General features: G+C 35.3%; 1 protein-coding gene across 1 annotated transcript in view; it reads left to right on the forward strand.

Annotated features, from left to right (window-relative positions):
* TMA16 (translation machinery associated 16 homolog) overlaps positions 1–18,488 on the forward strand; it is a 78,906-nt gene that overhangs the window by 36,750 nt on the left and 23,668 nt on the right. The window contains exons 4-5 of the mRNA XM_051967078.1: positions 9,114–9,198; positions 12,893–13,041. Coding sequence (XP_051823038.1) covers positions 9,114–9,198; positions 12,893–13,041 — 234 coding nt within the window. The remainder of the gene's footprint in view (positions 1–9,113; positions 9,199–12,892; positions 13,042–18,488) is intronic.

An 18,488-nucleotide genomic window follows, 5' to 3' on the forward strand; every position in this document is an offset into this window, starting at 1 on the left:
AGCAAAATTAAGTGTAGCATTGAACAACAACAAAATTCAATGAACTTGATCAACCAAACCTGAATTCAACAGAAAATTTAATATTAAAGAGCCTGCATCAGACTAATTTCTTTTTAAAATACCTTTTTATTTTTCAAAATATATGCAAAGACAATTTTCAGCATTCACCCTTGCAAAACCCCGTGTTAGAATTTTTTTTTCTTTCTTCCTCTGAGTGTTCACTCCTAAACAGCAAGTAATCCAATATAAGTTGAACATGTGCAATTCTTCCAAACATAACAGATTTATTATTCTGCATGAGAAAAATGAGTTCAAAAAGAAAAAAAAAATGAGAGAAAAAAAAACAAGCAAGCAAAGAACAACAATAAAGGTGAAAATACTATGTTGTGATCCACGTTCAGTTCTCATAATCCTCATTCTGGATTCAAATGGCTCTCTCCATCACAAGTCCATTGGAATTGTCTTGAAAAGACACAAGTCCATCACATAAGTCCACGTATTATCACATAATGTTGTTGCTGTGTACAATATTATCTTGATTCTACTCACTTCACTTAGCATCAGTCAGTTCTGCTTTTCTGAAATCAGTCTGTTGATTGTTTCTTATAGCACAATATATCATTCCTCAACTGATGGGCATCCACTCGGTTTCCATTTCCTTACCACTACAAAAAGAGCTGATACAAACATTTTTGGACATAAGAGTCCTCCCTCCCCTCTCCCCCTTTTTTAATGATCGTTTTGGGATTCAGACCCAGTAGAAACACTGTTGGTTCGGGAAAGGGACCCACATGTGCACGAATGTTTGTGGCAGTCCTCTTTGTAATGTCCAGAAACTGGAAAGTGAGTAGATGCCCATCAATTGGAGAATGGCTGAATAAATTGTGGTATATGAATATTATGGAATATTATTGTTCGGTAAGAAATGACCAACAGGATGATTTCAGAAAGGCCTGGAGAGATTTACACAAACTGATGCTGAATGAAACAAGCAGGGCCAGGAGATCATTATATACTTCAACAACAATACTATATGATGATCAATTCTAATGGACCTGGCCATCTTCAGCAATGAGATGAACCAAATCATTTCCAATAGAGCAGTAATGAACTGAACCAGCTACACCCGTGAAAGAACTCTGGGAGATGACTAAGAACCATTACATTGAATTCCCAATCCCTATATTTTTGCCTTCCTGCATTTTGAATTTCCTTCACAGGCTAATTGTACAATATTCTTGATTCTTTTTGTCTGATTCTTTTTGTACAGCAAAGTAATGATTTGGTCATGTATACTTACTGTGTATCTAATTTATACTTTAATGTATTTAACATCTACTGGTCATCCTGTCATCTAGGGGAGGGGATGGGGGGAAGGAGGAGAGAAATTGGAACAAAAGATTTGGCAGTTGTCAATGCTTTAAAAGTACCCATACATATAACTTGTAAATAAAAAGCTATTAAAAAAAAATTTCAACAGCAACAAAAAAAAGAAACACTGCTGGATCAAAGGGTGTGCACAGTTTGATACCTTTGAGTATATTTCCAAATTGGTCTCCAGAATGGTTGGATCAATTCACAACTCCAGTTAATATCCCAGTTTTCCCATATCCCCTCCAACAGTTATCTTTTCCTGTCATCTTAGCCAATCTGAGAGGTATGCGGTAGTACCGCAAAGTTGTCTTAATATTTATTTCTCTAATCAATAGTGATTTAGAATATTTTTTCCACATGACTAGAAATGGCTTTAATTTCTTCATCTGAAAATTGTCTGTTTATATCCTTTGACCATTTGTCAATTGGAGAATGGCTTATAATGTTATAAATGAGTCAGTTCTCTATATATTTTGAAATGAGACCTTTATCAGAACCCTTGGATGTACATTTTTACCCCATTTTTTTGGCTTCCTTTCTAATCTTGGCTGCATTGGTTTTCTTTCTACAAAACCTTTTTAATTTAATATAATCAAAATTATCCATTTTGCATTCATAATGTTCTCTAATTCTTCTTTGGCCATAAATTCCTCCCTTCTTCACAGATCTGAGAGGCAGACTATTCCTTGTTCTGATTTGCTTCTAGTATCATCCTTTATGTCTGTATTATGAACACATTTTGACTTCATCTTGGTACAGTGTTAGGTTGGTTTCTACTATATTGTTTTCCAAGCAATTTTTGTCAGATTTTTATATCAGAAGCTAGAGTTTTTGGGTTTATCAAATTAGATTACTATAGTCATTGACTCCTGTGTCTTGTGAATCTAACCCATTCCAGTAATCCTCTGCTCTATTTTTTAGCCAGTATCAGATGGTTTTGATGACTATTATTTTATAATATGGTTTTAGGTCTGGAATAGCTAGGCCACTTTCCTTTGCTTTTTTTTTTTTTTTTTTTTTTACTAATTCTCTTGAAATCTTGACTCTTTGTTTTTCCAGATGAATTTTGTTATTTTTTCCTAGCTCTATGAAGTCATTTCTTGACATTTTGAGTGGTATGACACTGAATAAATAGATTAATTTTGGTAGAATTGTCGTTTTTATTATATTAGTTCAGCTTGATATTCTTTTTATTTAGCTCTTTTATTTGTGTGAAAAGTATTTTGTAATCGTATTCATATAATTCCTGGTTTTGTCTTGTCAGGTAGACTTCCAAATATTATATAGCTGTTTTAAATGGAATTTCTTTATCTCCTATTGTTGGATTTTGTTGGTAACATACAGAAATGCTGATGATTTATGTTATTCTATATCCTACAACTTTGCTAAAGTTGTTAATTGTTTCTGGTAGCTTTTTTTTGTTATTGAGTCTCTAGGATTCCCTAAAAATACCATGATATTATCTGCAAAGAGTGATAATTTTGTTTCCTCATTATCTGTTCTAATTCCTTCAATTTCTTTTTCTTCCCTTAATTGATAAAGCTAACTTTTGTAATGCAATATTGAGTAGTAATAGTGGGTCACCTTGGTTCACCTCTGATCTTACTGAGAATGCTTCTAATTTATCTCCATTACATATGATGCTTGCTGGTGGTTTTAGGTAGATACTACTTATAATTTTAAGGAAAACCCCTCTGCTCTCTAGTGTTTTTAATAGGTATGGGTGTTGGATTTTGCCAAATGATTTTTTGTTATCTACTGATATAATCGTATGATTTCTGTTAGTTTGGTTATTGATGCAGTTCTATGCTGATAATTTTCCTGATATTGAACCAGGTCTGCACTCCTGATATAAATCCTACTTGGTCATAGTTGTATGTATTATCCTGGTGATAAGTTGCTGTAATCTCTTTGCTAATATTTATTTATTTATTTGCATCAATATTCATTAGGGAAACTGAACTGTAATTTTCTTTCTCTGTGTTGGCCCTTCTTGGTTTAAGTTTCAGGACCATATCTGTGTTATAAAAGGAATTTGGTAGGAGTCCTTCCCCTATTTTTTTTATATAGTTTGCATAGTATTAGAAATAATTGGTTTTTTTTTTATGTTTCATAGAATTCAATTGTAAATCCATTTGGCCCGGGAGATTTTTTCTTAGGGAGTTCATTAATAGCTTGTTTAATTTCTTTTTCTAAAATAGTTCTAAAATTTAAGTAATTTATTTCCTCCTCTCTTAATTTGGGCAATCTATATTTTTGTCAGTATTCGTCCTTTTCACTTAGATTATCAGATTTATTGGCATGTAATTGTACAAAATAGCTTTTAAGCTATTCTTGGTGATAAGTTCACCCTTTTCATTTTTGATAGTGGTAATTTGATTTTCTTCTTTCTTTTTTCTGGTCAAATTACTAAAGGTTTATCTATTTTGTTAGTTTTTTCATAGAACCACTCTTAGTTTTATTTACTTTCAATTTTATTAAACTTTACTTTGAATTTCAGAATTTCTAATTTGGTATTTAATTGAGGAGTTTTAATTTGCTTTTTTTTTCTAGTTTTTTTAGTTGCACACTCAGTTTATTGATCTTCTCTTTCTCATTCATATAAACATCTAGAGCTATAAAATTCCCACTAAGAATTGCCTTTGGCTGTATCTCATACATTTTGATATGTTGTTTCATTATTGTCATTCTCTTGAATGAAATTATTGATTGTTTCTATGGTTTCTTGTTTCACACACTCATCCTTTAGGATTAGATTATTTCCAATTAAGTTTTGGTTTATTTTTCCACGGCCCTGTATTGCATGTAATTTTTATTGCATAATCTGAAATGAACACATTTATTATTTCTATCTTTCTGCATTTTATTGTGAGGGGGTTATGCCTTTATGATGGTCAATTTTTGCGTAGGTTCATTGTACCACTGAGATCCCCCACTAGTACAGTTTTGCTGTCTATTTCTTCTTGCGGCTTTCTTAGCTTCTTTAGGAATTTGAATGTTATACCACTTGGTGCATATATGTTTAGTATTGATATTACTTCATAATGATACCTTTTAGCAAGATGTAGTTTTTTTCTTTTTCCTTATCTCTTTTAATTAATTCATTTTTGCTTTTGCTTGATCTAAGATCAGGACTACTACCTGTGCTTTTTTTTTTTTTTTTTTTTTTAACTTCAGCTTAAGCATAATAGATTCTGATTCTGCTCCAGCCTTTTATCTTTACTCTGTATGTATCTCTCGGCTTCAAAGGTGTTTCTTTTAAACAACATATTGTTGCATTCTGGCTTTTAATCTAGTCTCCCATCTGCTTCCATTTTATGGAAGAGTTCATCCCTTTCGCATTCACAATTAAAATTACTGACTCTATTTCCTGATCCTATTTTCCCCAAGTTATACTTTTCTCTTTTCTTTCCCTTTCCATTCTCACCAGTGTTATGCTTCTGACCAACACTTCCCTCAGTCTGCCCTCCCCATTTTTCAGCCTCTCCTCTTTCTTATCCATTTCTTCTTCTACTTCTGTTCTCCCTTCTATTAGCTTTCTACTTTCTTTTTCCCCTTCCTCTCTTACTTCTCTATAGAGTAAGAAAAATTTCTTCATCAAACTGACTCTATATGATATTCCCTCTTTGAGCCAAATCTGATGAGCATTGTTTGAATCTTAATCTCATCTCCCTCCCTTCTTTCCCTTAAATGTAAAATTCTTTGTAATGTAATTTATCCCATTTTACCTCTCCTTTCCTGTTCTTCCAGTACAATCCCTTTTCTACCCCTAGCTTCTTTTTTTATATCATCATATTAAAGTCAGTTTTTTACCTACACTCTCTAAGTATACCCCTAACAAAGATATAATTCTTAAGAGTTACACATATCATCTTCTCATATAGCTATGTAAACTCTAAACCTTAAAAAAACTGATTTTTTTTCCTTCTCTTTTTACTTTCTTATGCTTCTCTCGAGTTATATATATGAAGATCAAGTTTTCTATTCAGCTCTCATCTTTTTATCAAAAATAATTGAAAATCCTCCATTTCATTGAATGTCAATCTTTTCCCTTGAAATACTTTTTTTTTTTTTTTTTGATAATTGATTCTTCGCTGCGGTCCAAGCTCTCTTTGCCCTCCGGAACATCATATTCCAGGCCCTTTGATCCTTTAAAGTAGATCTTCTAGTTCCTGGGTAATTCTGATTATGGCCCCTCCATATTTGAATTCTTTCTTTCTGGCTGCTTTCAATATTTCTCCTTGATGTGATAATGCTGGAATTTAGTTGCAATATTCCTTGGACTTTTTATTTTGGGATCTCTTTCAGGGAGTGATCAGCAGAATCTTTCAATGGCTATTTTATCCTCTGGTTCTAAGACATCAAAGCAATTTTCTTGATGATTTGATTTTCCTTGATTGTTCAGGCTCTTTTTTTCATCATGGCTTTTAGGTAGTTCAGTAATTCTTAGATTGTCTCTTTTGGAGCTATTTTCCAGGCCAGCTTTTTTTCCAATAAGGTATTTTACATTTTCTTTTATTTTTTCACTTTTTTGCTTTTGTTTGATTCTTGATGTCTCATTGAGTCATTTACTTTTATATGTCCAATTCAAATTTTTAATGAATCATTTTCTTCTCCTTTTGCATTTGACCAATTGTATTTTTAAAGGAGTTGTTCTTTGAATTTTTTTCCCTATTTCACCAATTCTATTTTCCAAGTTGTTTTTTTCACCAAGTCTATTTTTTAAGAAGTGGTTTTCTTCAGTGTATATTTTTTTTCCATTTTACCCAATGTATTTTTTAAGATGTTTTCTTCAGATAATTTCTGTTTGCTTTTCCAAACTCTCCTACAAAGCTCTTATTTCCTTTCCCCATTTTTCTTCAGTCTTTTAAGATCCTTTTTGAATTCTCTGAAGAGAGCCGTTTGAGTTGAATACCAATTCATATCATCCTTTGTGGCTTCATCTGGAGGAGATTTGCTTTTAGTGCCCTCAGGATTTGAAGTCTGTTCTTCTCTGTCTCCATAAAACTGTCTGTGGTTAGAGCCCTTTCTGGTTTTTTTGCTCATTTTTAAAGGTCAAGGACTGCTCTTAGCACAAAGGGAAATTGTCCCAAGCTTCCTCTACAGATCACAGTGGTTTCACGCTGTTCTGGGGCCAGTGCTGCAAGGTTTCCCTGCTCACTGGATGGACATGGTGAAGTTCTGCATTATGCTGAGGTTTTAGGGGCTCACTCTTTGTCTTCTGTAGTTGTGTGGGAGCTAGTCTACTGATCCCCTGACTTCCAAACCAGGACAGAATAGCCAATGCTGCTGTGTTTTGGCTGAGAGCCTCCCAGTAGATTTCCTGCATGGATCTACTTACCTGCACTGCCTCTACACTGCATTCCCCTGCCCAATTGAGACAGGCCTTTCCTGAAACCCTTTGAAAATATCTTCTGCTGGGAATTTGTTACACTTCAAATATTTGTGGGTTCTGTCACTCTAAAATCTGTTCAGAGGCTTGATCTGGTGTTGATCTGAGGGAAGCCAGCTCAGGTAAAGACCTTTCTCCTCTCTGTTACCTTGGCTCTGCCTCCTTCCCTTCCCCCAAGAGATTCAGTAAGGACAAACTGTTTATGTTTTATATATGGAAATATAAATGTACCTTAAGATTGATATTAGTAATGGAGTAATCCAAAAGAAAGATTGGGATAGAAGTGACTATGATCAGATTTTTTAAAACAAAACTGTCTATGAAAAGGTAAAAATGCTAATTATGCTATACAAATGAGGTAGAGGAAGCACCAACACAGGAATTAGATAAAGAAGGAGGAGGACTAGTAGTTCTGAAAACCTATTTATAGCATGAATGGGAATAGGGACCATGCCTCCCTCCACCCCAACACATACATACATGTATATATGGATGTATATGTATATCAAGAAAGGTATCACTGCATATATGTGTAGTGATATATATCACTATATACATATATAAAATATATGTCTCTAAAAAGGTATAGCACTCTCCAAAATCTTTAAAGAAATAAGTGAGAAAGGAATAGATTAAAGTGAGAGTATAGAGGTGTGTGTACACATATGGCAATGGGATAAGGTGTGTAGATTAATGGGAAGGGGATAAAGAGGAAGGGAAAGGATGGCATAGGATAAAGTGGGGCATAAAAGAATGTCTAGATCTATGGGAGTGAGATAAAGTATGTAGATAATGGAAAAAGGATAAAGGGGGAGGGAATAGGTATGGGGAAGGGATAAGGGAGAAATATGTGGATGGGGGAGGTTAAATAATAATAAAGCAAGTTAAGGAGTAGAATTTAAGTAGAAGAGTTAATAGGGTTAGGCAATTTGAGGTACACATATATACAACAGTGATCGGGAATAAAATTTATTAGGAAAAAAAGTAAGGGAAGTAATTATTGATCTCAAACTCAAACTTAAAATTCAGCCAAGAGAGAAATTACATTATATGTCAACCATATTAATGTTTTAAATGAATGTCTATCTGTGTATATGTATCTGTATAAATGTGTATATATGTGTATATGTCTGCAGGTATATATATGATGTATGTGTATGTTTGCATGTCTTTAAATAATACATAAATATATCCATGCTTAACTGTTGCCTATTTTGGGGTGCATAGTAGAGAACAAAAGAAAACCTATAAGGAAGGAAAGAAAAAAATGGTCACATGAATGTAATCTATTCTATTATAATATATGCTTTCTTGAAATGGAAATTTATTGTTAGATATTTTGAATCTTCCCTGATATTTTGCTGGGCATATGACAGTGTTTTGCTTTTTTTTTTCCTTTCCTTTTTTCTATTTTGTATTTAAATTTTAATAAATTTTTTTAAAAATTAAAAAAAGAGACAACAGTATTTGCTTTGCTGCTATTTCTTAAGAACGCTGTTCTTTTCCCATTTAACTTGAAGCTTACACCTTCTGTATTTTATCATCTACCATGTTGGAATGTGAACTCCTGGAGAACAAGGACTATCTTTAATTTTCTGTTTGTTATGTCCAATGCTTGGCACATAGTAAACACTTAATCTTCATTCATTCATTCCATTTATATCAAGTAGTCTGCCAGAAAAACAGGATGACATTTGATGCTCAAATACAATAGGAAGAAAGTGATGATCCATCTCATTTTACCATTCTGCTTTGGTATTTCAAACACTCCAACTACTTCCTATACTTTGCCTTCCAATTATTTTTAATTTGAAAGGTGCAAAGTGGGAAGCATGGTTTGGGAAGTTGGGGGATGGGAAGATCTTGCCTGATCAGGTCCCTCTGAGAAGCCAGTGTAATTTGATATGATCTGGACACAGAACTATGCTCTGTGTCTTCCACCTGCCAAAGCTACTCTGTCCCAGTTAGTCCCATTATATTCATCCTAAAGCCAGAAATTGATGATGTGCTTTGGTGGTGTGCTCAGGTGGAACACTATATATTGTCTGTCATCTGTTTGATGTTGACTGTAAATCATACACAGATGTTTTGAAATCGGGTTATTTGGCCTCTATTTTTTGTCCTTCAATTGCTTAAAACTTTTTTACATACTTTCTTATTGATATGAAATATATGACAGTTGTTTTTACAAAAATAGTTTCATTGGCTCACACTGAGACAATCCACTGAAGTGTAATGTAATGTAATGTTAAATGTTTTAATATTGGGGTTTTTTAGGGGGCTTATTTGAAAAACTTTTCATTGTTTGGCCGGTATTATTTTAATAATTTATCCTTTTTCCATATAGGTGAGAAACTGCAGTGGTTTCAAAGTCACCTTGATCCTAACAAACGAGAATATTCAAGAAAAGATGCTTGTGAACTAATAGAGAGGTAAGAACCAGGGCAGAGAAAGAAAAGCCTTAAAATTTTTTAGAAGTTGAATCCATTTCTGTGTTCATCACTTACTACTCTCTTACCTCCCATCAGTGTTATGTGGGGATAAAATGGACCTTGCCATTGAAAAAATTCCTTTAGAACTCAAAACAAAAACTGCAGTGCTCACTCCAGGAAGGCCCCAGAAAGACGGGACCTGAAGCCGGTGCCCCGTCCGATTAGGTCTCAGATTTCATGGCAGGAGCCAGAACGCTTGAGACTAACAGCAAAAATAAGTCACCAGTGCCATTCCAGAAGCACTAATATGCCAGGCCTAGCATAGAACCAAACACGTGCTTCATATATGGGGTGTCTTTTGGGAGAGCCCTATCTCCTGGATGTCTGGCTGTGCTGTGACTGGGAGTTCAGTCTGGTGCTTGGTCTCCCCCACTTCCCACGCTTCCCTTTTTCTTACATTGAGAGAGGGAACACCTATGTCAGTTCTGCCCTCAGTCAGCACGAGACCATGGGAGGATAAAGAAATCCTAACCAACTGGTACTTGTACCTAAAAAAGTTGGTTCTTACTGCTCTTTTATGTCAGAGTCTGAGTCATTTCCTCAGGGAAAAAGTCCCTCCCCCTCCCCACCTTTCCCCTTGTTTTCCCCCCATCCGATTCCCCTTCCCTGTATATTGTGCTCTTTAGAAGAGCAACTTCAATACAAATAGAAAAGAGGACTTCTAATCTGTACATTAGGATTCCTGAGACCTCATATTGAGGTTATCTAGGCTTTATTGTATTTTTGTTTACTTAGTAACTATTTCCCAATTACATTTTTATCTGCTTCAATAGCATTTGGGAGTATTGTGGACTGTGTGATTTGATGCCTCTGTTCTTCAGTATCTCTTGATCATTAACAAATTTTCTTTTATCTTTGATCTTTTTTTCCCCCACACTTTTAATTTATTTGTGATTATGGAATTCTGTCTCTCTAAAAGCCCCTGTGTGACCCTGGGCATTCTCTCTGGATTATTCCTCATCCTGTGGATATGTGAAGACATGAGGAAGGGTTGGCCTAATGCTCTCCAGTATTGCTTCCTGACCCTTCTTCTGACAGCCTCTTTCTGCAACCCATCATCCACGCAGGTTCCCTTTGCTGGGATTTTCTAGTTTCCAGGTTCTCTGTTCTGAAGTGGTTTGAGCTATTTTTTGGTCTATTGTTCATGCTTTGTCCTCAAACTTGGGGAATTCAGCATTCAGTATACATGTTGATGTTTCCTCAAACTTTGGCCTCTCACTTCATTCAATTCAGCTTTTACAAACTAAAGCTACAAAATGCCTCTGTTTCCTACATAACTCTCCCTCCTCTACATTGAAATTCCTTTATTGGAGTATAGCCTCCTCCTCTTCCATTTCATATACACACACACACACACACACACACACACACACACACACATACATACACAACACATCTACACCATATTCATACACACATAAATGTGTATATCTATATATATATATATATATATACACATACACATACATACATACGTACACACCCACATATACATTTATTTATTCATTTATTCATTCATTCATTCACTCATTCCAAACAGCATACTGAGTAAAATTGGCATTTCAATATGCATAAAAGCATATATAAAAAGAAGATTGTATGTGAAACTCTATATCTCTATTATATATGGCTTGATTATCCTTTTAAAATTAGCAAGTAGCTTCAAGTAGCTTTCAGAGTTCTCCTGCTTATGTGTAATTCTCTCTGGCCTTCTTTTGCTCTCTCTGTTTAAGAAAGCTTTAGTGACTCTCTTTCTTTCCCTTCTTCCTTTTCTTCTTCCCTAGCTCGCTTTTCCCTCTCACCCTACTTACTTTTAATCTTCACTTTTCCTTCCAGTTTTTTCCACTTGTTATAGTCCAGTGTCCCTTTTTTCTGTTAGCAGTCTCAACCAGTTCAGATATACAGTGTCCTTTCATAGATCCCTTATTTGCTTATTCTGCTACTATTCATGCCTCTAACAATTCTTATTCTTTATCACCCCTACCTCCTTCTTTATACCTAAAATGCTGAATGATACTGGAAGAAGATACAGTCTGACTGTTGCATGGTAAATCTTTATTCTTTGATGGTTTTATTGCTTTTGGTGTTCTTACCAGACTTCTTCTTCTCTCCCTTAAGCCTACATTATCTCTTATACAACCTCTATCAATTGACATCCTTATCACCTACTTTACTAAGAAAGTAAAAGGCAGTTGTTGTGAAATCCCTTTTTTCCATATTTAAAACCATATCTCAAAAGTCTTGCATATGTACTCGTATTGTTATTTTCTGAGAGATAGTCCGTCTCCTTTTTTAAAATTTATTATTATTATCATTAATTAATTTATTTTTTTAGTGAGGCAGTTGGGATACAGTGACTTGCTCAGGATCACACAGCTACTAGGTTTTAAGTGTCTGAGGCCATATTTGAATTCTGGTCCTCCTGATTTCAGAAGCAGTGGCCTATCCACTGCACCATCTAGCTGCCCAACAACCCTTCTTCTTGCTAGAGGAGAAGTTTCCCTATATCCTTGATCCATTTTGAGTTCTTTCTCCCAGGAATCTGTTCCTTTCAACAATCGCTCTTGATTTTGCTTCAGTCTCTCCTTCTCTTTCCACTTTTCAGAAAAAAAAGCATCTCATGATCATATCATCTTCCTTCTGGAAAGATTCCTTTCTTTTCCTTTACCTCTGCTTCTTCATCATCTGATAACATAATTGTCTTTTAAAATCCAGCTTTCAGCCCCTTTATTCCAAGCATTACTAATGGTCTATCTTAATTGCAAAGTCAAAGAAATTTTTCCTCAGTCCTCTCCTTGGAGTTTTTGTACTATGAGGCTTGTCTTCTTCCTGATCATCATTTGCTTGGTTTTCACAGTATTTCTTCTCTAGTTCTTCTAGCCATGTAACTGTCCTACCCATCTGACTGCTCTTTCTTAGGCTCTTTTGCTGAGTATTCTCTAGAGCTTTTTCCTTAGCCTTCTTGTGTGTTTGGGGAAATGTCAGTGGTTCCATGGGTTCAAGTACTTGTTCAAAAACTTTCTTCTGATGGCTTCTAAATCTGGTAGTCTGATAACCCACAGTGAAATCAGTTAAGTGATCACATGAAGACTTATGTTTATTCTTGGCTGCTTATGGCCTCTATCTTCATGATTTTTAATATCCGGGTCTGAGTTAAGGTCTGCAACTGTAATGCTTTTATGACTAGATTCAAGTGATTCCGCTTTATTGGACTTTGATATCCTTATCTGTAATGTGGGGCTACAATTTTTTTATGTTAGAGATGAGACAGATCAAACAAATTAACATATGTGAAGTGCATTGTAAAATTGTAAGCTGGTTTTATAAAAATAAGCATAGCTATATAGAGATAGATATATAAAGATAGTTTAGTTTAGTGGGTCCCTCATTTCACAGATGTGGAATTAGAAACTCTGAAAGGTTAAATGAATTGTCTAAAGCTCCTGGAAGTTGTTGGCAGAACTTGGTCTCCAATTCCAAGTTCAGCCATTTCTGGTGATTTAAGTGTCAACTATTAAATAAACATAGCAGGTTAAACACAAGTGGGACAAGGAGTGCTGAGCAGAGTTCCATTTCAGAATAATGGAAATTTCACAGTTCCAATCCTTTTCTTTTTTTTTTTTTTTTTTTAAAGTTATTTACATCGGTTCAACAGTGAACTGGAACAGATTGAATTACAGAACAGCATCAAAGGCAGACAGGGAAGGAGGCATTTTTCTCGAGAAACAGTCATCAAACAGACAGTGGAACGTGAGCGGAAACTCTATGAAGGCTACGGCATGGGTATGCCTGTCTATAGTAATTTTTCTATCTTTGTTCAATTTGTGATGTTTTAATTTAGCTTCTTCCATTTTCCATGGGATGCCTTTTTCCCCTTTTGTAGAGTTTAGATTAAATTTTTTGCTTATAACCTTCTTCATTTTCATAACTAACTAGATTTTTTTCTTTCCTTTGAGTAAGACAATACTCGTTTTTATAAGGATATTAATGCTAAATAAGCTCTGCTTCCATTTTAAAAAATGATTTTTGTAGAAATTCTTGGATTTTAGCTCAGTTTCCTGATGTTTCAGTTTAGGTTTTGGCCATGACTCCTTCTGTTTCTCATTTTATTACACAGTTTCAAACCTGGCATTGATTCCTTCCTATCTGTAAGACTGACAGGCCTTAACTAGATGATGTTGATTGTGCCAAAGCAGGCCTCAACTAAGATCCCAGGGGCCGCCATGGCTTGGGCATGGATGGGCATCCTGGACACAATGGCACACCAGGCCTGTGGTCTGATACTGCCTCATGTGCCTTGAGTGGGGCTGCATGACTGCTATCTGAGTATGATTATGACCCTGCCTTTTGCTCTTTTGATGGCATGCCTTTTCCTACTGAGGCTCATTTCTGCTCAGAGCTTTTACAGAATTCTGGTGGTCTTTCTTTTAAGGTAGAACTTCTAGGTGTTTTTCTTTACTAAGTAAAGTATTTTTTGTCCTACCCATCTGACTGCTCTTTCTTAAGCTCTTTTGCTGAGTATTCTAGAGCTTTTTCCTTGGCCTTCTCTTTGTGTGTTTGGGGAAATGTCAGTGGTTTTTGGAACTAGGTATTTGGAAATCACCTCATTCCTCATAGTGCACAAATGAAGACAACTATCTCTCTCATCTATGTACCTTGCAGAGGAAAAGCTAAAAATGTTATTGAAAAGAACATTGCCCAAGTTTTATACTTATCTGGTTATGACTTGATTGTAGTTGAGACAGATTATGAAGTATAAGCCAAGAAGATGCTAATTAATTTAAAAGTGCTGCATTCTTAAGAATATTACTAAGGACTCTAATTTATAAGAAATCAAGCCATTCTGCAATTGATAAGTGGTCAAAGGATATGAACAGACAATTCTCAGACAAAGAAATTGAAACTATTTCTAGCCATATGAAAAGATGCTCCAAGTCATTATTAACCAGAGAAATGCAAATTAAGACAACTCTGAGATACCACTACACACCATGGCAGGGAAAGATAAGGCGGAATATTGGAGGGGATGTGGGAAAACTAGGACACTGATACATTGTTGGTGGAATTGTGAATACTATCCAGCCATTCTAGAGAGCAATTTGGAACTATGCTCAAAAAGTTCTCAGAGTGTGCATACCCTTTGAGCCAGCAGTGTTTCTACTGGGCTTATACACCAAAGAGATACTAAAGAAGGGAAAGGGACCTGTATGTGCCAAAATGTTTGTGGCAGCCCTGTTTGTAGTGGCTAGAAGCTGGAAACAGAGTGGATGCCCATCAATTGGAGAATGTTATGGAATATTATTGATCAGTAAGAAATGACCAGCAGGATGAATACAGAGAGGCTTGGAGAGACTTACACGAACTGATGCTGAATGAAATAAGCAGGGCCAGGAGATCATTATATACTTCAACAAAAATACTATATGATGATCAATTCTGATGGACCTGGCCATCTTCAGCAATGAGGTGAACCAAATCAGTTCCAATAGAGCAGTAATGAACTGAACCAGCTACATCCAGCAAAAGAACTCTGGGAGCTGACTAAGAACCATTACATAGAATTCTCAATCCCTATATTTTTGCCTGCCTGCATTTTGGATTTCCTTCACAGGCTAATTGTACAATATTTCGGAATCTGATTCTTTTTGTACAGCAAAATAACAGTTTGGTCATGTATACTTATTGTGTATCTAATTTATACTTTAATATATTTAACATGTATTGGTCAACCTGCCATCTAGGGGAGGGGGTGGAGGGAAGGAGGCGAGAAATTGGAACAAAAAATTTGGCAATTGTCAATGCTGTAAAATTACCCATACACATAACTTGTAAATAAAAAGCTATTAAAAAAAAAAGAATATTACTAAGATGGTTATAGAGGGTCCCCATAGACCATTATCTTTCCATAGTTACCCTTGTATTGGAACCTAAATATGTATATATGTATGTATGATTTTTTTGTTTTGTTTTGTTTTTTGTTTTTCGTTTTTTTTGCTGAGGCAATTGGGGTTAAGTGACTTGCCCAGATAGACATACCCATGCTAAAGTGTTAAGTGCCTGAGGCCAGATTTGAACTCAGGTCCTTCTGACTTCGAGGCTAATGCTCTATCTAGATGGCTATGCCACCTAGCTACTCCTCTTATATTAGAATATTAATGTCCATCTTCAGAAATGGGAAGTTTGTATCATCCACCATCCATCTTTAAGTTGAATCAATTAAAGGTTTAATTTGGTTAGTGATTTATTTTCTAGGTATTTTCTTTTGAGAGAGAGGGGGCTTATATGTGTCAAAGTCACCTATTAGAAAAAAAATTTATGTGGAGAAAAGCTCACATCCTATACCTCAGTAGTTCTTTTTTAAAAAATGTAAAGGAGATGTTGATGTTTTGTTTCTAGGTACATTTAGCTATTCTAGATTTAACCTCAGTCTAACCAGCTTCATTTTATCTACAGATATACTAACATTGAATTCAATTCATTTAAAAAATGTATTATTTGTGAGATGCTGTATGAGACACTGGAGATAGAAAACAAACAGAAAGCAGTCCCTCCTCTCAAACAGTTGACATTTTATTGGAGAAACACAATTGGATGCGCATTAAATAAATAAAATATGACCTGAGGAGAGAAAAAGAACTAACAACTTCATGGATCAAGAAATACTGAATACACAATGTCACTGGAGCTAAGCCTTGAAGGAAGCTAAGGTATCTTAGTGCCCAGCTCTGGAGGTACTCCAGTGGATATCCAGCAAAGAGGGAGAGAGCTATCTAAGTGGAACAGAGAGTAGGACAGTTTGTAATGAAACAAAATAATGTGAAATAAATCTGGAAAAGTTGTTTGGGAATCTACATTGTGAAGGCTGAGCAGTTTGTATTTCTCCTAGAGATATTAGGTAGTCACTGAACAGTTTTTGGATGAGAGAGTTACATGGTTTTCTTCCTGGATTTTATGATCTGTAGAAACATCATTCCCCAAGATGAAATCAACTCTGAAACACTCACTTCTTCAGATAATTTTCTACACTAATTACAGAAGTTTGTCAGGCCCCCATGCCAGGTAATCTTGACCCCTTTGCCATTTAACCTTTTCAATTTCTCCAATGGTAAACATGAACTCTTTGAGGCAGGCATGTCCTGTGGCTTTATTTATGTCCCCAATGCCTGGCACCTAGTAGATACTTAATAAATGCTTGTTGACTCTGGCTCTGACATGGTCAGACCCCTGCTTTAAGAAGATTAATTTTTCAATGATTCAAAGGATAGATGGGATAGGGGAGACACTACAAATAGGGAGACCAGTTACAGTAATCTTAGCCTTTCTTCCAATATTTTTTTTTTTAACTTTGGAGCTCTTTGTAGTAGTAATAAAAATTGACTGCTTTGGGTTTTATATCCTAATCTTTTTCCTGGTTTTGAAGTTTTGATGAATAGGGGAAAATAGCCAATAAGAGCAAAGCAAGTGAAAAAAGTCAGGGATTCAGATAATTGGCAAATTGCAGAATTTGTCTATGATTGATTTGGAATTGAGGCTATAAAGGAATCAACTGCTAGGGGACTGATCTTGAAGGCTAATTGAAGCCCTTAAAATATCTGCTCTGTATATATTCTGGAGTAGAGTCCTTAGCTTGCCAGTGAAGATTGCCTAACAGTTTTAAGCCCATTGTAGTCTCTTATTTAAAATGTATTGAATTGAATTTCTGGTTAACATAACTAAAATATCATAGTAGCATAATTGCACCTTTTTTTAGTGTTGTGTTTTTTTTTGTTTTTGTTTTTTTTTTTTTGATGTGGATAATGATTGCTTAAGGGGCAATGTGTTGTAATGTCTAGAGAGCTAATTTGTCTAGAAGATCCATCCTTATGTTGGCCTCAGGCAACTCTTTTTGGAATAGAAATTACAGAGTAGGTGCTGATTTGCATTGAAGAGGAAATTTTTCCTTGTTGGGAGTTTCTTATATCAGATAAATACTTGTACTTTAACTTATGAATTTTTGTTAAATGCTTTTTCACAATAAAATCCTTTGAAGTGCATAGTACCTGTGCTATTAACGTCTTTCTATTGATGAGAACTATGTGATTCAGAGGCATCAGGGGTTGTTTTTTGACCAAACGCTAATGTCAGGCTTAGGACTTGAACTGCTTCATAGTAGCTGTATGAAGGAGTAAAGTCCCAAGATTTCTGAGCCATGCCTACTAGATTCCCTACCTGTAAGTCTCTGGAGGTCACTTTGGAAAGTGATTAGTACCATAGTAATGAATAAAAAATGGCTAGCCTGAAGAAACTGGGGCCCAGGATATGAAAGTCCAAGGAGATCTATGACTTGTGATAAATATTAGACATGAACCAAAAACAGTTTTAACTGTTAGAGGTAAAAGAAAGATCAGAAAATAACTTACTGGTGTATGTGGAAGAATGATAATCTATTTTGATTCTATTTCTTTATGATGTTCTTCATGAAGGATGATGTTCTTCAGAAAGAAATGGACCCACACTTAACACTGTATATACCAAGAAAAGATCAAAATGGGTCCATGATTTAGGCACAAAGAACGAGATTGTAAATAAATTAGAGGAACATAGGATAGTTTATCTCTCAGACTTGTGGGGAAGGAAGAAATTTGTGACCAAAGATGAGCTAGAGATCATTATTGATCACAAAATAGAAAATTTTGATTATATCAAATTAAAAGGCCTTTGTACAAACAAAATAATGCAAACAAGATTAGAAGGGAAGCAACAAACTGGGAAAACATCTTCACAGTTAAAGGTTCTGATAAAGGCCTCATTTCCAAAATATATAGAGAATTGACTCTAATTTATAAGAAATCGGGCCATTCTGCAATTGATAAGTGGTCAAAGGATATGAACAGACAATTTTCAGATGATGAAATTGAAACTATTACCATTCATATGAAAGAGTGTTCCAAATCATTATTGATCAGAGAAATGCAAATTAAGACAACTCTGAGATACCACTACACACCTGTCAGATTGGCTAAGATGACAGGAAAAAATAATGATGAATGTTGGAGGGGATGCGGGAAAACTGGGACACTGATGCATTGTTGGTGGAGTTGTGAACGAATCCAACCATTCTGGAGAGCAATCTGGAATTATGCCCAAAAAGTTATCAAACTGTGCATACCTTTTGATCCAGCAGTGTTACTTCTGGGCTTATAAACCAAAGAAATACTAAAAAAGGGAAAGGGACCTGTATGTGCCAAAAT

The sequence above is a fragment of the Antechinus flavipes genome, chromosome 6 (assembly GCF_016432865.1).
Source record: "Antechinus flavipes isolate AdamAnt ecotype Samford, QLD, Australia chromosome 6, AdamAnt_v2, whole genome shotgun sequence".
Lineage (NCBI taxonomy): Eukaryota > Metazoa > Chordata > Mammalia > Dasyuromorphia > Dasyuridae > Antechinus > Antechinus flavipes.